The sequence below is a fragment of the Malus sylvestris genome, chromosome 17 (genome assembly GCF_916048215.2).
Source record: "Malus sylvestris chromosome 17, drMalSylv7.2, whole genome shotgun sequence".
NCBI classification, from domain to species: domain Eukaryota; kingdom Viridiplantae; phylum Streptophyta; class Magnoliopsida; order Rosales; family Rosaceae; genus Malus; species Malus sylvestris.
The window spans coordinates 29,847,042-29,870,228 of record NC_062276.1 but is presented as its reverse complement, the minus strand read 5'-3'; the positions used below and the strand labels follow the sequence as shown (position 1 = coordinate 29,870,228).

General features: G+C 41.1%; 1 protein-coding gene across 1 annotated transcript; it reads left to right on the top strand.

Annotated features, from left to right (window-relative positions):
• Positions 1-12,201: 12,201 nt before the first annotated feature.
• Positions 12,202-14,628, top strand: LOC126609655 (putative glutamine amidotransferase GAT1_2.1). Its single transcript, XM_050277531.1, has 4 exons — positions 12,202-12,498; positions 12,745-13,502; positions 13,616-13,831; positions 14,165-14,628. The coding sequence occupies exons 1-4, from the start codon at positions 12,411-12,413 to the stop codon at positions 14,414-14,416; spliced, it is 1,314 nt and encodes a 437-aa protein (XP_050133488.1). The 5' UTR covers positions 12,202-12,410; the 3' UTR covers positions 14,417-14,628.
• Positions 14,629-23,187: the final 8,559 nt, after the last annotated feature.

Sequence of the window (23,187 nt, the reverse complement as noted above, 5' to 3'; positions counted from 1 at the left end):
GAAATATGAGGAAAAAATGTAATTTCACACAACCAAATTTTACTGTATTTTTGTTTTTTCAAAACCTCACTTACATATAATCCTAACATATCTCTAATTAAAATAAATAAATAAAATAAATAAAAACTTCCCACTTCCACATTCTCTATCCCTCTCTTCCTCTCTCCTTCTATTTCAAAAACAAAAGTAAAAAAAATTCTCACATACTTTATGTGTGCCCATATGCTAGTTTTTATTATAATTAGCTAATTACTCTTAATGTTGATATGCATGAATGTCTCATTCATCCAAATTAAGAGAGAACTGTTCAAGTTTGGTTGCTGGATTTCCACTCTATACAGTGTACGTGTCACGTGTAACCGCCATGTGGAAGTATTCAAATTGAGTCTGTCCGCTTAATTAAATACTAGATGAAGCTCAAACATTATGTGTGCAAAAATAAAATAATTTAAAAATATATATATGGAAAAGAGAGAAATTGTGAAAGAAACAGAGAAAAAAATTTGAGTTTTTTAAATTTTAAATTAGAGATGTTATGATGAGATGTGGGTGAGGTTTAAATAAAAAATTTAATTGTACAAAATTATATAAGTACCCTTGATTTTATAGTGTGATACAAGATCAAATTATATTTTCACTCTTTCGGTTGACAAGAAAATTTTATTAATAGATAGTTTAGATGTTACATACTAACAGTTAAACTGTATTTCTTACGAAATAACGCTTCAGTAAATTCGAATATGTTATGGAAACCCTACAAGTGATGGAAGCCATCAGTTTTACGTGAAAAGGAGAAGACACTTGTAATTAATAAAACAAATGATAGTTCTGTACGAAACTTATAGCTTTGAGATTACTGGAATCTTACCTTTTTAAGTTAGAGGAGATGGACAGAGAGGGAGACTGAGATGTGGCGTTGAGTGTTGATGATGGCTGAGACCTGAGAGCCGGAGAGTGAATCGAGAGGCAGAGAGAGAATGAGTCGTTAGTATGAAAAAAAAAAAAAAAAAAAAAAGCGAGATGACTAAATGGTTTGTCTTTATGAACCAATGATTGAGATTACCCTAATAATATTAGATATTTAAAATTATAACAATAAAAAATTTCGGTTCGGTTTGATAAAATTTAACCACCAAGTTATTGTTGCTTACCGATCGGTAATTTACAATTTAGGTAAATTTTGGTTTCACTAATTTCAATTTCGATTCTGTAATTTTTAGTTCGGTATTCCGTTCAGAAAAATGACAGCCGTAGTTCTTATACGTAAGAGTGAGACTTATTCCAGGATATGCTTGACAACTTATTGTGAACACGGAAATTTCCTGAAACGAAAGAGACAAGAACAACGTGCACAAACAAATATTTGTATTTGATGATTTTGGGTTACAATCTCTCTCAAATTTGATCCTCTGATTCGATTTCCGTAAGGTGTTGATTGGTGGATGTTTTGTTGATCCAAGGGCCGTTGATGCTTGATCTTGGATGAATTGTTGGAAGTTTCTTCAAAGGGCCGTGGGCTTGGGCTTTGAAGGTGGATTTGAGCGGATCTTCAAGGAGCCGTTGGGACTTGATCTTGAAGAACAGTGATGAACGGATCTTCAAGGGCTTTTGGGCTTGATCTTGAAGAACAGTGATGAACGGATCTTCAAGGGCTTTTGGGCTTAATCTTGAAGAACGGTTGGATGTGTGTGGATTTGTCGACGTTGTTGATCCAAAGGGCCGTTGGGGCTTGATCTTGGATGAACGGACGATGAACGATGGTGCTTTCTTCGAAGGCCGTCGGGGCTTGATCTTGAATTGGTGGATGATTGTTGATCCAAAGGGCCGTTGGGGCTTGATCTTGGAAGAATGATGAACGAAGAACAATTTCTTCAAGGGCCGTCGGGGCTTGATCTTGGAAGAACGATGAACGAAGAACGAAGAAGGCTTTCTTGATTCTTCGGGAACCTGGATGCTTGAGAGTTTCGAAGTTTCAGAGCTTCAGAGCTTCAAGAGTTTTGCCTAATGATTTTTTGGTTTTCTAAATGAATGAATTAGCCTTCTATTTATAGAATTTTCCAAGGCCTAGTTTTGAATATAATATTCCAGATGAAATAAGTTGTTTCTGCCAGGTGTTGACACGTGTCCTATTTGATGACTTTTCCAACTCATTTCAATTTTCGTCGAGTCACACGCTACGTGTAAAATTTATGTAATACATGAGCGTTGACACTTTGATTTATCGGTCAACATTTATTTACCGAAATTTCGATGTCTACAAATGCCCCCACTTCAAGGCGCGTTGTATACATGTGCTTGTCACGTGTAGGAGATGCGTTTTGAAGTCCCTTATTGTAGATGTCGATCCAAGGGCCGTCGAGGCTTGATCTTGAATTAGGCTGGAGATTTCTTCAAGGGCCGTTGAGGCTTGATCTTGAATTGGGCTTGAGATTTCTTCAAGGGCCGTTGAGGCTTGTTCTTGAACTTTTGTTTGAAATTTCTTCAAGGATCGTCGAGGCTTGATCTTGAAGGTTGAAATTGGGCCACAAGGAGCTTCATGTGGTAGATGATCTTTGGCTTTGGTAGTGGGTGAATCGGCACATACTTTTGTTGTGCTTGTTGACTTTCCACAGCTTTGATCTTGAACTGGGTTGGAGGATTTTCTGGATTCCTCCAATTGTTGATTTTCCACAGCTTATTCTTGAACTAGGTTTTGATTCAAGGGTGGTAGACACTTGATCTTGAATCAGACTTGTGATTTCTTCCAGGGCCGTCGAGGCTTGATTTCGAATATGGCTTAAAGCTTCTTCAAGGGCCGTTGAGGCTTGATTCTTGAAGGTTGACTCGAACACATGACAAGCAGGCACGAGGTGAAGGTGACGACTTGTTGCTCTGTTCGATCTTTCTAATTCACACCTGAGCAGTTTGGTCAACGGTATGATCTTCAAGATTGATGGGCTTTTCTTCCAGTTGGTGACTTGATCTTTAAGGATTTGATTCAAGGGTGGTGAATCGGCACGTGCAGCCCACAACGCCTAGTAAGTCGACCCAAGAATTTGAGGGTCAAAACGAGTTCTTCATCTCAGACTCTTTCTGCCGAGTTGACCGTGCATGCTGCATTCTTCTCTGCTTGTTTCTTCAGGTAGATATGGCAGCTTCTCGAGTTCTTCAGCTCGGACTCCTTCTGCTGAGTTGACTATGCAGGCCGCATTCTTCTCTGCTTGTTTCTTCAGCACGTTGTCTCCACATGCTGCAAGGTATCATTTTCACTTGCCTTATCTGTTCTCCAGGCAGATGTGACAGCTTCCATGGAAGTACAGCAGCAGTGGGAGACGAGTACTCGAGAGCAATGCTAGGCAGGCAATCAGGGAAGGGTTCCAAGCAGTCGGTTCCTTACCTGAGTTTGAGTGGAAGTTCCGGCATATTGTTTTCTTTATCCTTGTCTTTGTAGGTAGAAGTAAGGACAAAGGAAACGACAGGGAGAACGCATGATATGAGATACTCTTGCTTTCTACCCTGGTGATATGAGATACTTTTGCTTTGAAGTTATTGGCTTACAGAGGTACCCCAAGGAATAAGGAACACTAAGTGACTCGAGAGGCTTCGTTGGGAAGGCATTCTCGGAGATGAAGAAAGGTTCTGTATGTCTGCCTTGCTATGGAAGGTGAAGGTGGACAGTTATAGGAGGTCCCTTAATACCTGTAGAGGTACTATTCTTTCACTTGTGTCGGCAACTAACGCGTGATTGAACAGTAAACTTTCACGTGCTTTCTCCTTCACCGAAAATCTTCGACAAATTGCTCGTGATTTGCGCAAAGTTGAGTGTGCATATGACAGGTGATGACGCGGCTGAAAAAGACTGGCGCCTCTTCGATATCTGGGATCGGCGCTTCGACAAATTACCCGTGATTTGCGCAAAGCTGAGTTTGCGTGTGATGGGTGCTGACACGTCTGGAAAAGCAAGATGCCTCTCCGATTTCTGAGCTTGCCTCTTCGATTTTTGAATGGCCTCTTCGAATTCTGAGCTCGCCTCTTCGATCTCTGAAATCCCGTCGAGTGCTGATTTTTTTTAGAGGCATGCAATTCGTTTCAAAGCACACTTGAATTTTCGCTTGTGAAAACTCCCCTCTTGTACTTCTAAGATCTTGATTTGTCCGATCTCTTCTTCCTTCAACACTTTGAAAATGTCTGGACCCTCCGACCGTCGTTTTGATTTGAACCTTGGTGAAGAGGTAGTCCCGTCTTCTCCAGATAACATATGGCGCCCATCCTTCATATCCCCTACTGGTCCTCTTACTGTTGGGGATTCGGTGATGAAGAATGATATGACCGCTGCGGTGGTGGCCCGGAACCTTGTCACTCCCAAAGATAACAGACTACTTTCCAGGCGGTCTGATGAATTGGCTGTTAAGGAGTCCCTGGCTCTTAGTGTGCAGTGTGCGGGTTCTGTGTCTAACATGGCCCAACGCCTATTTGCTCGAACCCGTCAAGTTGAATCGTTGGCGGCTGAAGTGATGAGTCTCAAACAGGAGATCAAATGGCTCAAGCATGAGAATAAACAGTTGCACAAGCTTGCACACAACTATGCCACAAACATGAAGAGGAAAATTGACCAGATGCAGGAATCTAATGGTCAGATTTTACTTGATCATCGGAGGTTTGTGGGTTTGTTCCAGCAGCATTTACCTTCGTCTTCTGGGGCTGTACCGACTGCTGAGGCTTCAAACAGCCAACCTCCGACGCCTTCTCTTCTTGGAGCTCTACCGAGTTGTGAGGCGCCACCTGATCGTCCTTGAATATCCCCTCTTGTAAATTTGATTTGATGTGTTTTTTTTTTTTTTAAATTTATGTATAATAGCAAATTTATGTAAAATTTCCAGAAAAATAAATAAAATAGACCTTCTATTTCTCTCTATGCATTTGTTTTTTTTTTTTTTTTCTTTTTCTTTTGGTGCTGGATGCACCAAGTTCCATCATTTATTATTATTATTATTTTTTATTTGTTTATTTTTTTACAATTTTTTTTTTCTTTCTGCACATGGTGCCCATGCACCACCATAAACTTTTGATCTGCCATGGGCTGTACCCCATCTTTGATCCACCATTCCTCTTTCCTCTTTTTTTCACGTGGTGCCAGATGCACCACCACCTTTTTTTTTTTTTTTTTTTTTCTTTCTGTATAAATTAGGATGCTTGGCGGAGGGATTTGTAGGGAAGGATGAAAACGACGGAGATGCTGCAGTTGAGGCTTCATGACCGGCTAGTCGTTTGACGGCGGTTATTGAAGTTCTCCGCCGTTTGACGTTTGCCACTGCCACTACACAACCATTGCTCCGCCACTGCATTATTGCTACCTTACACTGCCGCCATTGCACAGCCGCTGTACTGCCTGCCGTCGCAAAGGAAGGGATCATATTTGTAACCTGGGCACTTCCCACCAGACCACCAAGCGTTGCCACAAGACCCTCGAAATCCACCTTCATGAAGGGACTTGCCAAGCCGTTGCTGTTCATGGTGGAGTCAAAGACCGTATCGCCAAACTTGAGCTCATGTGAGCTGTCGGACGTGGTGTCGCAGCTCACCCAACCTCCAGGGTCTCAACCTTTCCAGGTGCTTCAGCTACAGAAGCTATCTTATCATCCAGTGCTGGCATTTGGTTAGTAGAATCGGGCATTTCTGGCATTTGGTGAGAGGATGACTCACTATTCCGAGATTGCAGTCCAGTAAAGCGTGCAAGATCAATCCATTGCTGAGTTCCCCAATATGAGTTTATTGTCTGAGAAACAAAAGACAGCAGATTTACAAGTAATGTTTGAGAAGCAAACTCGTCAGAAATTCGATGCTCTAGTGTAGCAGCTGTGAAACGCTGGAGTGTTCTAAAACACAAGAGCTCCTCTCCAAACGACTGCTCAATGACTTCACCTTGGACAGTGACACGGAGTGAACCATGAATTGTATCCGGTGGTTGAGACAATATAGCAAGATGGGTGGGACCACCTCCCCTTCCAACAGTGCCACCACGACCATGGAACATAGTTAGCTTCACACCAAATTTCTTAGCAATGTTGATAAGCTCCTCCTGTACCTTGTATAACCGCCAGGCTGCAGAGAAACGCCCTGCATCTTTACCAGAATCTGAGTACCCAATCATGATTTCTTGCGTTCCGTTGATCCGCTCTCTATACCAATCAATCGAGAAAAGTCGTGACAAAGCAGCAGGAGCAGCCTCCAGATCTGCAAGCTTCTCAAACAGTGGAACGACTCTTAGTGGTTTCTTCACGTGGTATTCATGTTGCAGGAGCTCAACTGCGAGCACATCAGATGGAGCAGTCGCCATTGAGATGATGTATGCTCCAAAGTTATCAGATGGAAGTTCTGATATCACATGTAATGTGTCCAAAACATCAGAGATTTCTTCCGTTTTCGGAAGATCAAGACCAAACAGTAGGCGCTTGCCACATAATTCAGATAAAAGCCACTCCTGACGGCGTTCTTCAGACCACTCACGATAGGAACCAATTTCCAGATGCTTGGTGATGGCGTCGATCAGTCCGTCGGCGCAGAACGAGAGGGAGCAGTGGTCGATCCAGATTTTGCGAGCGCCGAAGAGGGAGATGCCGTCGCCGTCCGATTTGCCACGCCAGCCAACGTGGGTGGGGCTGGAGGCGATGTTGGTGTTGTCGGCGAGCTTGCAGTGGGTACAGCCTCATGTTCTCGCACAGCACCGCGTGGGTGTACACCATCTCCTTCACCTCGTCGTAAAACTCCTCCCGCTGCTAACTCAGACGACGCCGCTTCGTTGATCTGCCTCAAGATCTCGTTTTCTGCACATGGGTTCTGCGAGAGAAGCCAGAAGAACCAGGTTAGAGCCGCCGATGTGGTGTCCCGGCCTGCGAGGGTGAAGCTGATAACGATGTCGGTGACGAACTTTGCGTCGGTGTGGCCAGAGCTCAAGAACCGGGAGAGCAGATCTACAGATCCTAACACCTTCGCCTCGCTCAGATCCCGCTTCTTTTCTCTGACAATGGCTTTCGCGAACTCGCGGACTTCTGATTCGACGGCACGGAGGCGCTTTTCGGACCCGATTCCGAGAGCCCTTTTGAGTTTCCATACTGGGTGCAGCAATCTGAGCCTGTCGCTGCTGATTTGCACGGCTTCGTTGAAAGCCACTGCGAATTTGGCTTCGGGCAGAGAGGGCAGGAGGTAATCCGGGTCGTACCCGAAAGCAATTCGACAGATGTTGTCGAAACCGAAGCGCTGAAGAATGTCTTGGAAGTCCAGGACTGAACTGCTGGCGGCGGAGGCGGAGAGAATTGGAATAAGGCGGTCGGGAGAGTGGTGGAGAGCGAAGGTGTTTGATGGGGAGTTGATACGGAACTGATCTTCTAGCCTTTGTTGCCGAGCTACAGGTCGTATCGCCGGTGCAGACCCGTCTCCAGTAGCCAAGGTGATGGTGTTGCTGCAAGTCGAAGGCACGGATGGAGGAGGAAACTCGGATTGGAGCTTTGAGAGCCGGGCCTGATCTTTGTTGGGCTCATAGTTTGGGTCTAAAGAGACGGGCCTGATTTTGTAGCTGGGCTCAGACATGTATATATATATATATACATTTTTTTTTTCTTTTTAGATAACATATGTATTATTATTATTATTATTATTATTATTATTTTTAAAGAAACTGTAATTTAATTTGTACCAAGAAAACTGCAAGTAATTTTGTAATAAAATTGACCTTCACCAATGAGACTTTAATCAAATCCTTTTTTTTTTTTTTTTTTTTTTTTTTTTTTTTTTTTTTGATGTGACTGAACTCGAAATCGAATGCTCAAGCTGCTTACGTACCCTTCCAAAGAAAGAGATCAAGTCAAAACGTAGTTCAAATACATACATATTTCTTTTTTGGTATTTTCTTTTTGTGCCGTTTGCAATTTTAACTCATCCAGGCAAGGAGTGTTTGGTGCCGTGTTGCAGTTTCAGCTCGTGCAGGCAAGAAGTGTTTGGTGCCGTGTTGCAGTTTCAGCTCGTGCAGGCAAGAAGCGTTGGTGTTGCCTTTTATGCTCGTGCAAACCAGGAGCGTTGTGCCATGCAGTTTAGGCTCGTGCAGGCGAGGAGCCTTGTGCCATGCAGTTTAGACTCGTGCGGGCGAGGAGCCTTGTGTCTTGCAGTTTAGGCTCTTGTAGACAAGGAGCTTTGGTGAATTTGTCAAGCAATTTTGGAGAGGCGTTCCTCACAATCTTCATAGCAAGGAGCCTTGACCGAGTGATTTAAGAAGTCTTCGGGCAAGAAATCACGCATCGTGATGGGGATGGACGATCTATATGTCGAAATTTCATCATCTTCAACACGTTCACGTTGCTTCGAAGGTTGACAAGAGCTGCTTTGCCCCCTTTCCGATTGGCGGACTTGTGGAGGAGACGTATGCTTCTTGTGCAATTTCTTAGGAGTGACTTGAGTCCATCCTTCAACTTTACTTGTCTTGGAGGATGCCCCCAACGGTTGAGGTGAAAACTTTGAGTCGGAGGAGCCAGAAGTGAAGGTGGTATAGTTTGACTTCACCACATCGTCCAGATCTAGCTCGATGATTCCTTTCTGAGCCAACTTCATGATGAGATCTTTCAGCACGAAACATTTTTCTGTCGGATGACTGATGAAGCGGTGGAATTTACAGTACCTTGGACTGTCGGTACGATTCATCTCTTCCGGCCGTCTGCACTCAGGCAAACTGATCACCTTTTTGTCCAACAGGTCATCCAGCATGGCAACTACATCAGAGTCGGGGAGTGGATAAATCTTTTCCTCAAGTTCCTTCAAAGTGCGTCTACGCATCTCTTGATCACGAAAAGCTTCAGTTTGAATCGCCTTGCCTCGTGTGGAGATTTTGACGGGAGCTGTGTTGACCGTCATCGCTTCTTTGGTGGGTTTCCATGCAGCCTTTTCCACCTTTGTCCCAAGAACTTTGTCGTTCTTGTAGTCGGCGATCGGTTCTTTCTTCCCATGATGAGCGATGCTCAACTCCATGTCATGGGCGCGAGTGGCCAATTCCTCGAAGATCCGTGGTTTAATGCCTTGAAAGATGTATTGCAAACCCCATTGCATGCCTTGGATGCACATCTCGATTGAAGAGGTTTCCGAGAGCCTGTCTTTACAGTCGAGGCTTAAAGTACGCCATCTGTTGATGTAGTCAATGACTGGCTCGTCCTTCCACTGCTTTGTGCTCGTTAGCTCTAACATGCTCACAGTGCGGCGGGTGCTATAGAAGCGGTTGAGGAATTCTCGCTCTAACTGCTCCCAGCTGTTTATAGACTCGGGCTCCAGGTCCGTGTACCACTCAAAGGCGTTTCCTTTTAACGAGCGCACAAACTGCTTGGCGAGGTAATCTCCCTCCGTCCCTGCATTGTTGCAGGTTTCCACGAAATGTGCAACATGTTGCTTCGGGTTTCCCTTTCCGTCAAATTGCATAAACTTCGGCGGTTGATAGCCCCTCGGCATCCTTAAGGCGTCGATCTTCCTGGAGTAAGGCTTTGAGTACAACCCGGAGGTATTTGAGCTCCCTTCGTACTGTGCCTTGATGGTGTTGGTGATCATCTCTTGCAGCTGCTGGATAGAAAGAGATCCCATGAGTGCCGTTGCTTGGTCTGGCTCCGGCTTTGCATCGTTTTTCTCCACCTGAGGCTCATCTTCTTCGTCATCTCTTCTCTTTAGTGGATCATTCTCTAGGTCGGGTTTATCGCCGTCCTGCGCCTCCAGTCGGTTGACTAGTGCTGCAATTTGCAAGTCTTTTTCTTCCACAGTTCGGGTTAGCCTTGCGATCGCTTCATTCATTTGAGCCAGTTGTTCTTCAACGGAGGTAACGCCGATAGTCATGACTTGTGCGACCAATAGACGTGACTTTCCTTTAGACATCCAGGATGCTGATGAAGAACGTCGTTGGCTGCTTTGGGATGTCAACTTGTGTGCCTCAGCAGCATGCTTCGGTGCCCCCAGCAAGGTCAGGTTGATGACAGACTCACACCTTTGATGCTCCCCTCGCTCTTTTAGCGGCACCAATTTTGAAGTGGCATGTTGATGAGCGGTTGTGGCGCCAATGGATTGTCCGTTTGCGGCAGAAGTGCTTAGGATCCTTCCCTCAGTGGTTGCGAGAACGGCTTGAACCTTGTTGAAGAGGCAGCCCCGCCTTCTCCAGACAACATATGGTGCCCATCCTTCGTCTCCCCTACTGGTCCTCTTACCGTTGGGGATTCCGTGATGAAGAATGATATGACCGCTGCGGTGGTGGCCAGGAACCTTCTCACTCCCAAAGATAACAGACTACTTTCCAAACGGTCTGATGAGTTAGCTGTTAAGGATTCGCTGGCTCTCAGTGTTCAGTGTGCAGGTTCTGTGTCTAATATGGCCCAACGCCTATTTGCTCGAACCCGCCAAGTTGAATCATTGGCGGCTGAAGTGATGAGTCTCAAACAGGAGATTAGAGGGCTCAAGCATGATAATAAACAGTTGCACCGGCTCGCACATGACTATGCTACAAACATGAAGAGGAAGCTTGACCAGATGAAGGAAACTGATGGTCAGGTTTTACTTGATCATCAGAGATTTGTGGGTTTGTTCCAAAGGCATTTATTGCCTTCGTCTTCTGCGGCTGTACCGCGTAATGAAGCTCCAAATGATCAACCTCTGATGCCTCCTCCTTCTAGGGTTCTGTCCAGTACTGAGGCTCCAAATGATCCCCCTCCGGTGCCTTCTCTTTCTGGGGCTCTACCGACTGCTGAGACTTCTCCTAAGCAACCTTTGTGAAGGCTCCCTCTTGTGTGTTTATTTTGACTCATGTATATGTACATATTTGTAGCTTATCGGGGATATCAATAAATAAGCTTTCCTTCATTTCAACGTACTGTGTTAAATACACCAAAACCTTCTTCGCTAAGTTCTTTGAATTTTCTTTTGTTGAAGCTTGTATGTTGAAGCTTTATGAGTGGAGCATGTAGGTTGGGGTAGTGTTCCCTTAATTTTCCGAGTGAAGAAAACTTCTCGGTTGGAGACTTGGAAAATCCAAGTCACTGAGTGGGATCAGCTATATGAATCTTAGAACGCCATTGTGCGCGATCCTGTGTCATGTCCTTCGTTAGATCCAAGTACTCTAAGTCTTTTCTTAGAGTCTATTCCAAAGTTTTCCTAGGTCTTCCTCTACCCATTCGGCCCTGAACCTCTGTCCCATAGTCGCATCTTCTAATCGGAGCGTCAGTAGGCCTTCTTTGCACATGTCCAAACCACCGTAACCGATTTTCTCTCATCTTTTTACTTCAATTTCGGCTACTCCTACTTTACCCCGGATATCCTCATTCCTAATCTTATCCTTTCTCGTGTGCCCACACATCCAACAATAAAAAATTTCGGTTCGGTTTGATAAAATTTAACCACCAAGTTATTGTTGCTTACCGATCGGTAATTTACAATTTAGGTAAATTTTGGTTTCACTAATTTCAATTTCGATTCTGTAATTTTTAGTTCGGTATTCCGTTCAGAAAAATGACAGCCGTAGTTCTTATACGTAAGAGTGAGACTTATTCCAGGATATGCTTGACAACTTATTTTACATAATCATCCTATATTTAGCAAAATTTCGGATATGCTTCTCTATTCCAATAATTTTTTTTATTGTTCTTTTTACAAACAATATGATTATCTACATTAAATTACTTTAAACTATACGGAAAGATTCTAACACGCGACCTCGAGTGCAAGTGCAAATGCTCTCAACGAACTGAGCTACTAATTTTCTTTTTATTACATACGAGATTCTATACTAATCTAGATTAATCACTCCACTTACAAGAAAATTATTTATTAAAATTCTAATAAAAGCAGTTTTTCTCAGTATAATAATTTGTTAAGAATTTGGATAACATATAGTAATTTATTTACGAATATTCTATATTTATCAAAATTTGGGAAATAATGTAATTATTTATTTTCCTTTTTTGGTTGATTATGATGATAGGTGTATCAAAATACAATTACGATAGTAGGTAAATCGTATGTGTATAAATATAGGAATAGAAATAATATTTTTCATTTAATTGATCAATTTGGTGTTATTAAAAGTGTTCAACAAATGCTATGGGTGAGGCTTCGATTCGTACTGATTCTCTTTCTCCAACAACTAACAATTTAATCGGCACTATCGTTTGTGAAAAAATAAATTCCAATAAACTGACCTGGGAACTGTAGAGATGAATGCGGCCCAGACTACGTAATCCTTCTTCCAATTTCTTTAAATAGCGCTCTTTTCTGGCTTTCTTATCCTCTTCTTCTTTAATTTTGGTAATTCAGACTCTTTACTTCTTTCTACTTATTCGTCTTCTTCTTTTCCAACCCGAAAATAATTAAATTAATCAAGACAACGAAACAACAATTACATTGATCGCGCACCCACCACCATGGATTCTGATCTCTCCGTTATCCTCCCTCGCGTCCTCATCGTCTCTCGACGTACCCTTCGCAAGAACAAGTTCGTAGATTTTGTTGGTACGCTCTCAATTCCCATAACAACAACAATTTCATCTTCTTTTCTTCATAAATTTTTAACATTTTATTACGAGCGGTATTACTGTAACTCAGGGAAGAAGAAGGGTTTGAACTCAGAAACGCAGTGGGTTGAAACAAAAATCTTATACACGAGGCCAACACACCACTTTCTTTAACGCTTTTATTCTAATCCTAAATTCATAATGCATTGTTTACTGATAATTAATCGTTTGTATGTAATTTTAGGAGAATACCATCTTGATCTTATAGTAGGTTATGGAGCAGTACCAGTAATCGTGCCCCGAGTGAATGGGGTGCACATGTTATTGGATAGCTTCGAGCCCATCCATGGAGTCCTCCTCTGCGAAGGAGAAGACATCGACCCGTCTCTCTACGAATCAGAGGTTGACGTCTCAGGTCTTTCACCCGAAGATTTGGAAGAAATCAGGAAGCTCCATGCAAGCGACACAGCCATCGACAAAGAAAAAGACTCGATCGAACTGAGGCTGGCGAAGCTCTGCCTCGAACGGAACATACCCTACTTGGGAATATGCAGAGGTTCACAGGTCTTGAATGTGGCATGTGGAGGAACCCTTTACCAAGACATCGAGAGAGAGCTCTCGAAAAAGCACAGCAAATTCGATCGAAAAAATGGTGTGTATGTGCAGCATATAAATTATGAAGACTATGATGGGCATAGGCATGTGGTGAATGTGGTGGAGAAGACTCCTTTGCACCATTGGTTTAAGGAGTCTATGGAAGCAGGAGAAGGGAAGATGCAGATTAGGGTTAACAGCTACCACCATCAAGGTGTTAAGAAATTGGCACAGAGATTTGTGCCAATGGCATTTGCACCAGATGGTTTGATTGAAGGGTTTTACGATCCAGACGCTTATAATCCTAAGGAAGGTAAGTTTATCATGGGATTACAGTTTCATCCAGAGAGAATGAGGGGACCAGATTCTGATGAGTTTGATTACCCTGGTTGCCCATCTGCTTATCAGGTCTCTTGGCTACTTAATTTTTTCAGTAACCTTTTTTGTTTGTGTATAGAATATATAGTTATCAAAAAGTATGGATTAATGGGGAATTAATGTAAATTTAGGGGATTTTGTAGGAATTTGTGAAGGCAGCAATTGCTTACAAGAATAAGCTTAATAGCTCAGCTTCAGTACTACCACAATCTTTGAAGCTGGATGGGGAAATGGAGAAAAAGAGAAAGAAAATTCTTAGAAGCTTCTCAATTGCAAGAAACATATACACAGGAGGCCTAGGAGGTGGTCTCCATCCAATCAAAGAATCTGAACTTGAAGCTGGAGCAGAATTCCTTGAGGTTAATTTCTGATAGATTACCAACTGTTTGATATTATTCTTTTTAACTTTTTTCACAGGTGACCAAAGAATGCATGGTCACTTATTCGTGAAATACAATATTAACGGTGGAGAAAATAGATGTGCGTTTAGTGTTTTATACTCTAACCTTGATATATATATATATCAATCCAAGGGTGGGTGCACACGGATACTTGGTCATCAGGTGATCGAAAGAACGAGACTCGGGTGTGCTATTTACATTAGGAAACTTTAATTTGATATTAATGTGTTTTGTTTTGATACTAATGTGTTTCATTTTTATACTAAAGTGTTGTTTTTGTCTTATCTGCAGTCGAACACAGCACTGAGCTTACAGCAGGAGAATAGACTGAAGCAAATGGGGGCAACAGTGAGAAATGCAGGTTCCTACAAACAGAGATTGAAGTTGAATGAGGAGAGAGAAAGACTGGCAAGGAATGTGATGGGGAAAATGTCAGTGGAGCAATTGTCTGATCTGTTGGCCTTCTACCATATGATGGGGAAAATCTGTTCTGAAGTGATGGAAAGAAAGCTGAATGCGATTGTCAATGATATTGGTTCTTGACCATTTCATAATATCATCCTATGCTCTTAGCTGAATTAATTCAAACATATGCTTTGTTTGTTGTCAAAAAAGGGAGCTGTTGCCTTGTAGGACTCACATGTAACATGAACCTTTGGGTGATGGGTTCGTGTCTTCGTCTCCTTTTACTTGTTTCTCTTGTTTCCTGTTGTTTACACATGAAAATATGTCAATATCAACCTTTTGTTTTCTCATTTGAAAGTGAAATCAAAATGTGTAATTGCTGTGCCTGCAAGTGCAAGTCTGCAAACCCCAGTAACCTCTGTCAAGTTCTTTTATATGAGAAGACTAGCTCCCACCATACTTTTTTAAATGTTATAGAATGAATGAAAGAGTAATGCTAGACTAAACTTGTAGACTAAGTTTGCAAAACTAAATAATGTGTCACCTTAATCAACGCTTAAGTAGTAGTTACATTATCAATTTATCAATTTTCATGTTATTTAATTTATAAAATTTAGTCTACACAGTTAGTTTCTTTAGTTTCTTGATATTACTCATGAATGAGTAATGAATGGCTGGCCTTCATTATGATTTGGAACTTCTGTTGAAGAAGACTTTCTGTTCTTCCCTGTCGGTAGGCATGTAGCTTAAACCTTTTGAGTTTTTACCCGTATGCATTTCCTTTTCTTCTGCCAACTTGCAGATTACTTTGTAGCTCTATATATAGAGACCCTTTCTGCTGCCATTTCGACACGCTCGAAGAAAGCAAAAGTTACATCACTGCTTTTTCTGAATCACCGCCTCTTATTTCTGAGAGATTTTTCAATCTGATCGGTATAATGAGTAGTATATTATATGTTATTATACAAATAGTGTAATATGTGTATTAAAAAAGTTAATAACTTAAAAAATAAAATTTCTCACTACTTATATAAAAACACCCGTGTTCCGGTCACAATAAAAAATTTCTCCTTATTTATGATGTTGGAATTTATAACCACATGGTTTTCGGAACTAGTGTAATTATGTGTGAAGGTACGCCATAACAACGGTGTACCAACATACACATGATTTAAGTATATAATATACACTAGTTAATAGGTAAATAATAATAATATTATTAAAATGATGTCTCATGCCGGAGATTTTAAGGGAAGAGATCTCTATTTTTTTTTATAAAAATAGGAATTAATTGTGGAGTCCACACCACATCAAACTTTAACGATCCGAACTGTCTATTTTTCGAGTTGCACCTCATAGATTATCCTTGCAAAATATTTGCCAAATCGGAAATATTTAAGACGTTTAATTGGGTTCAAAAAAAAATTAACGAATACTTTGTTATATAAGCAACAATGAAATTTTATCTTGATAATTAAATAAGCAAATGGTTTCCGATTGAATTGAATTTTTGCAAGGATGATCTCTTAATCAAGACTTACAAAATAGACGGTTCAGATCATTGAAGTTTGATGTGGAGTGGGCCTCACACCTAATACCCATTTTTGAAAAAAATGGGGATCCTGTTGCATAAAACGTCTGGTTTGATATAACTAACAGTTATATCCTGCGCAAGAACTTATTACTGCTCATGAAGAAGTCCAATAAGATCCATGACATTGTCACAGGAATCCATTCAATGCTCAACAATTTTGAATCCAGATCCTCTCCGAATCCTCTTTGTGAGGATTCCAGTGATCCATGAATCATATTCGTTCATCGTACATCATGTCAGAAATCATTTTAAATATTTTTATTTAAAATTAAATACAAGTATATGACAAAAACTGACCACACGATGTACGATGAATGGACACGATTTACGGATCTCTAGGATCCTCACCAAAAAGATCCAGAAAGGATCCTCACCAAAAGGATCCAAAGAGGATCCTGTTGGAACAATTTTATCCTTTCTCTAACACATATCCAAGACACCACTATGAGAGCACTTTTAGTGTAGGAAGCCCCCCTAGGTAATTCAATTCTCTTAAATAAACAGTAACTGTCCAAATGCATTTCAACCTGAATAGCCAAGGCAATTCGTATTAAAATATTAGTATCTTTAATTTTATAAAATAATAAAAGATAACTTTATTTTTAATTTCAGATAATAATAAAAGATCAATTAAAAGTATTTGAAAATGTTGAAATGTAGTATAAAGTGGAAGAATATGGTTATGTATTATAGAAGAAAAAAAAATTATAATTTTTTACATTTTTAATTATTTTTTTTATAATGTTTTAATAATTGAAATTGTGGATGACATCACATAGGCAGAGCACTAGACTATGCAATTATTGCCTAACTTCTCCATCGAGCTCTCCTTGGCTCCAATTGCCCGAGTGGGCTAGAGTGAATTGGGTTGCCTACCCCCAAGGCAATAAGCAGCGGTGAAGTTGCACTGATCAATAATCTTGCGACATCAACTTTCTGATCATGTAGTATCATCTTTTCTATCAGTGCTATTAGAGCGAGTTTACTGTTTTGATTATTTAAGAGGATTAATATCATTATTATACTTAACTCAATTTCATCTGTAGAAACTAAAAATTTCCCACCCGTTCCAACTTCACAGTTGTAGTTATTATCAACCAAAGAATAGAATTTCTTGATGAGAACCAAAGGGGCAAAGATAAGACTACTACAAAAAAGAGAAAATTTACAAACATGGCGGTGCAATCGAGTTCGAGTTTAAATCGCTAACTTCATATATTTGTACACAATCAGGCTGCCAGTTTCTTGCTACTTTAGGTAATGCTCATTGGGTTCCTTCTAAAAAATTGTTGTCTTGGGGATTTTACTTCTATTATATTTACATGCTTACTTCCCAATGTTTAAACTAAATTTGAAAATTCTAAATTAAATTCATGATTATATTTGTCTGATACTTTCCATATATACATTAAGCTAATACAAAAAAAAAAATTATTCTCCTTTTGTTTATACCATATTTAGGGCCTCGTATTTAGATCTCGTACAAATACTTGGAGGACTTAAATGTAATTATGTGATACAGGAATGGGCAAATATGTAATAAGTGAGGAGTCCTTATTCTATAAGAGGACCCCTCACCCTCACAATTAGAGAGACCAATTCCTAGGCCCTCTCACCCCCTCTCAAAGCTCTCATCTTAGAGCTCTCTCTCCTTCAGATAAATACATAATCAGTGTGGACGTAGCCCAAACCTTGGGGTGAACGACGATACATCTTGTGTTACATAAATTACTTGCAGATTTGCGGTCGGATTTACGTTGTTCCAAGACCCCTCCGGTTTTGTGCATCAACATTTGACGCCTTCTGTGGGAATCGACACGAAAAGTTATGTTGGTTCTCTCTCAATTTCTCACCTCCGCCATGAATCTGCAAAAACCTAGCAAGCCAAAAGCGGAAAATATGAGAACCAAAACTTTGAAGGTCTCCTCCGCCCTACTATGCTTCTTCTTTCTCAGCTGCCACCACCTACTCCGCCATGCACAAGCTTAAGTTCCGAGCACAGAAGGATACACCTGATCGACGACCTCCAGTAGTCCCAAGGTCCTCTCTTGGTCAGTGGTGAGAGTGGTGGCTTTGTTTGTTGTGCTGCGTTGGGAACTTGAATCAGCCTTAAATGGGCTTCATGCAGAACAATCGTTGGACATCTTGGACATGTGAAAGGAGCAGAATTCTCCACCTGGTCATATGAAACGCAGGACACATCATCTTGATGCGTCAGTCACCTTATCATGAACTGCCACATGGTCCTGCATTCCATGAGTCATCAACCACGTGTTCCTTTTAAGGGCTGCACCAATGTTTCTTCTCAGCACCATTAATTGGGAGCTCCTCAAGCCCCTAGCTTGACGTCGCCCTCGGGACCAATTGGTGTCCGCAGCTCTCACCTATCATCACATTCACCGATCCCACAGCCTACTTCCCCACTCCTAAATCCTCACAGCCCGTCGATATTTTCTGTTATATCATACTTTCGACGAGAGAGCTTCTGCAGCTCCTCCGTTCTTTCCTCCACGTCTCCGACTCCGTCCTCGCCTAAACTCGCGAGCTCGACGAAAAGATTCAGAGGAATGAGGAGTTGGGTCCCTTGGCTGGGGTCCTAGTTGCCGTCAAAGACTAGATCTACAAGGCAGAAAATGGAATTCTCCGTACCAACTGCTATTGGTAGCCAGCTGGTTGATCTATCTCATCTGACCCACCAAAGCTCAGTTGCAATACCTCGTAGTACATGCACCTCATGGAACATCAACAATTGTCACAATGAGCATGCATGCATGGAGCCTTTTTATAAACCTCAGGCATACATAAATTACTATATGCACGGGGAGTTTGCTGCATCTGCTGCTTCCAAACTTGCTGCAATATTATCAGAAGAAACTCGGGTCTCAGATAGTCATGCTTTAGGCAATCCCAGGAAAGCTGCATCTGCAAACATTACATTGCAAACAAAAGCTTTCTCATTAACAGCCTCACGATTCTTTTGGCCAAGTTCTAAAAAGAAGCTTGTGGAGTTTCTAAATGAGAGATGTGGTTGGTGTCTTTCTTGAAAGGCTTCAGTTTCAAGCAAGAGAGGATGTATGCTAAATCATGCTGCTTTGAGTTTCAAGCAAGAGAGATGTGGTTGGTGTCTTTCTTGAAAGGCTTCAGTTTCACAGTCGGATCCGTTCGTGGACGGTAACTTCGTCGGCGCTGTGCTCCTCAAAACGAGGAAGTGTGAGTTGTTGCTGCGCATCACGCTCAGCACTACCACCGGTTAATCAGACTCTTACATGTGTGGGGTCACCCCACCATGGACCAATCCATGATGCACATGTGGCTGCCAAAGCATCGTCTTCCCTACCATTTCCCATCTCCAGTACTACCACCTCATCCACCAGCTCCTGCACATGCATGGCCTCCTAGTCCGCCACCTCTTCCAGACGCTTCATACTGGCACCACCCTCTCTCTCACCATCAACGTGCTCCGGACGCACCAACTCCAAGAGCACCATGTTTTCCAATGCAGTAGTTGGCTGCTCCGACGCAGAGATTTCCCACCCCACCTGTCCCAGGCTTTCCACCACATGCCATGTACAAAGTTGAACCTGCAAGCATTGCTGCCCCCACTCCTCCACTGCTTTTGTCAGCAAAAGCAGAAAAAGAAAAGAGACACTCCACATTATTTCTTGTCTGCCATCTGCAAAAGGGAAAAGAATATTTCAGAAACGTACAACCCGTACTCTAATATCATTTGGCAACTAGTCATTCATGCCACCAACCAGGTGATGAAACGTACAACCCGTACTTTCCTTCATGCCACCAACCAGGTGATTAAAAGTACGTCCAATACTCCAAATTATACATAAACATTACTCATGTCATTCATACATAAACATTCATGAGCATCACTAATGACAATCATACATAAACATTCATGACTTTCATTCATGTCAACATTCATGAGCATCACTTATGTTAACATTCATGAACATCACTCATGACAACATCCATGAGCATCACTCATGTCAATCAACATAAACATTCATGAGCATCACTCATGTCAATCAGCTTCAAAAGCTTCATTTACAGAGCTCTAGCTTCAAAAGTTTCATTTACAAAAGCTCTAGCTTCAAAAACATCATTTACAAAAGCTCTAGCTTCAAAAGCTTCATTTACAGAACTCCAGCTTCAAAGTTTCACTTGCAAAGCTTCACTTACAAAGCTTCAGTGCAAGGTATACAAATACCACCTCCGAACAACCGCCACTTCGGCCCATACATGGATTCAATTTGAAGTCTCCAGCCAACAGACTCTATTGACCAAAGACTTGGGAGACTATGTTATGTACCATATATTGGGCCTCAACTAGGCCTCATGAAAAATACTTGGGAGACTTAGCCCATTATTTATGTATTAAGGAGTGAGCCCTTATTCTATAAAAGGGAATTCCTCACTTTCATTAGAGAGCACCCATTATTCATGTACTTAGGAGCGATCCCTTATTTTATAAAAGAGACTCCCTCACCACCATTAGAGAGCATTGCCGCCTACTGAGCACTCCCTCAACTCTAGCCCATCATTTATGTATTGAGGAGCGAGCCCTTATTCTATAAAAGGGACTTTCTCACCTTCAAATGCCACAAGCCGAGCCAACCAAGGCAACATTAGCCACGAGCCAAGCAGCCTCGCAGCATGTGCTACTTCTAGTTGAGCATCATTTCAGATTGAGCACCGCCTCATATCGAGTATCAGTTCTAGACGACATCTAGTTACTTCGGCCCACACATGGATTGAATTTCAAATCTCTAGCCAAAATACTCTCTTGACTGAAGACTTGGGGGACTACTGTTTGTACCATACTCAAGGCTTCCGTATTTAGATCTCGTATAAATACTCGGGGAACTCAAATGTAATTATGTTATAAAGGAATAGGCAAATATGTAATAAGTGAGGAGCCCTTATTCTATAAAATGATCCCTCACCCTCACAATTAGGGATGCCTCACATCCCCTCTCAGATTCAGAGAAGCTCATCCTCACATAAGGAAGCTCTTTCTCCCTCTCTCCCTCTTCAACATCTGAGAGAAATACAATAATCAGTGTGGACGTAGCCCAAACATTAGGGTAAACCACGATACATCTTGTGTTCTTTACTTTCTTGCAGATTCACGGTCAGATTTATGTTGTTTCAAGACCTCCGGTTTTGTGCATCAACACTCCTTTCATATTATAAAGGACCATTCAAGAACAACATGAACCCTAATAATTAAATTCACCATTACAATGAAACAAATTATACAATTATGGATTACAACCTAGCTCAGATACCACTATTAGGTTTCCGGGCATATTAAATTTAATTTGAATAATTAATACGGAGCGAAAAATAACAAATAACATACAATTTTTTATCCCAATTATATATCTGGTTGGTTGTAATTGATAAAGCAACAAATTAAGAAGTCGTCGATATTAGCTTACTTGAATCTCTAGCCACGTGCATGCCGCTTGATTGGATCATCTTTATGCTTGCAATCTTCCTCTTCATGATTGACCACGCAAAACTCCCTAAGTGTTGAGCCTCTAAGCGTATCCATACTGATAAAACTAGCAATGGATGATGCAGTGATCGATTTGATGTGCTAGCAATATATATCACTTGGATCAATATAGAATGGGTGGCATACAAGGTGTTTTGGCTTAGGGTTTTTCTCTCTTTTCCCCAAGGGACAAAACTAACAACTTTTGCATTTTATGTATAAGGGAAACAAAAGGAGTGTTTTTAGACTCCTTGTTGGACCCCTATGCCGCACCTCCCCTAGGGTTCGATGCCTCAGGCTTTATGCCATGCTCCAAGCCCACCACTTACCAACTTTGAATTTGTGGCTTGGCCCCTTTTAATTAAACAAAGCCCACAACCTATTTAACTGAAATCATGTCCAATATTCTCAAATAATTAATCCAATACAATTTATAATTTATACCTTATCATCATCTATATATAACTTTACTAAAACTTAACATATGTGTATGACCTCTTAGGTTCTAACTAAAGTCGGCAGTGAAACTAATCAACCAATTTATTTAGGGATGTGCTATTCACACACCACTTTTTACTTCTTACACACCCCTTGTTAATTTTTGTCCGTTGATCTTCTTCAATTCATCCTATTCGACGGCCGAAAACCAAAAATGTGTGGGAGAACTAAAAATGGGTGTATGGATATCACACCCCTTTATTTAACTCCACAAACTATGAGTGACATCTAACAACATGTCATGGCTACCTGGATTAGTAGAAGTATTCTCAAACAAATCATGATACTTTTCCAAACCTTGATTTAGTTACAATGCAAGTCGATTCTTATATCATCCATATCCCGATCAAGATTTAATGACATGGATATGTGTCAAATCACATTTAGTAATCTACGATCACATGTTGAAGCAGTTCTTACAAACATATCTTAATTAACAAGTGCTTCAGTAAAAGATTTATGAGATGGATCTTTAAGTGGCTTCGAGGGATATCTCATTTTGTTGAACAATTACCAGAATGTGGCTTCGATGGATCTTCACACTTATACATATAAATGAACTGAATATCACACTATCGAGCCTTGCGATCTCATTAAGGCCTTAAGATAACCAAAGTTCATACCTACAACTATAAAATATCGTGATGCCTCAGGTCTAAGAACTATTTGCATAATACAACCAGAAGCTTTGTAACGTTTATACCCATCACGTTTCTAACATGCATAGCAAGAGACCAATGCTATCCTTAATACGAGATACATCAACTTTTCCAAATAGTTGATGTCCAGTTGACTTACCAAATGGTAAGGAACTTTATTTAAAGGCTAAGTGATTATGGAAAACAAGTCTCCATGCCTAAACTTCGTTTAGGACATTGTTTCCATACCTTAAGTCTCATGGACTCATTCATAGCATATTATTACAATAATATAAAGCCAAGCTCATGAATGAGTAGATCTTGCGCATTTATTTATTAATTAATATGAAGTTGTTACTTAATATCCAATATTACGAAATTGGCTTTTAAGACAAACTCCAATACATGTATAACAACAAGACACAAAACCTTTCACATGGAACTCGACATGTTCACTCACCACATTGCAAGTATAAGGCCATAAAGGCTGAACTCAAATGTACCTGGTTAACGTTCAATTGTTCGTTTGACAAGCATTCAAACTCCAATGCAGGTATAACAACTAGACATAAAATTTTCACATGGAACTTGACATGTTCACTCACAATGTAGGTATAAGGCAATTAAGGCTGAACTCAGAGGTACCCTGGTTAATGTTCAATTG

Bases quoted from the DNA above. Each gene is read 5' to 3' on its own strand.
- LOC126609655 (XM_050277531.1), top strand. From the start codon at position 12,411: ATGGATTCTGATCTCTCCGTTATCCTCCCTCGCGTCCTCATCGTCTCT. The intron at 13,503-13,615 runs GTCTCTTGGCTA...GGGATTTTGTAG, and splicing joins GTTGCCCATCTGCTTATCAG to GAATTTGTGAAGGCAGCAAT. The intron at 13,832-14,164 runs GTTAATTTCTGA...TCTTATCTGCAG, and splicing joins CTGGAGCAGAATTCCTTGAG to TCGAACACAGCACTGAGCTT.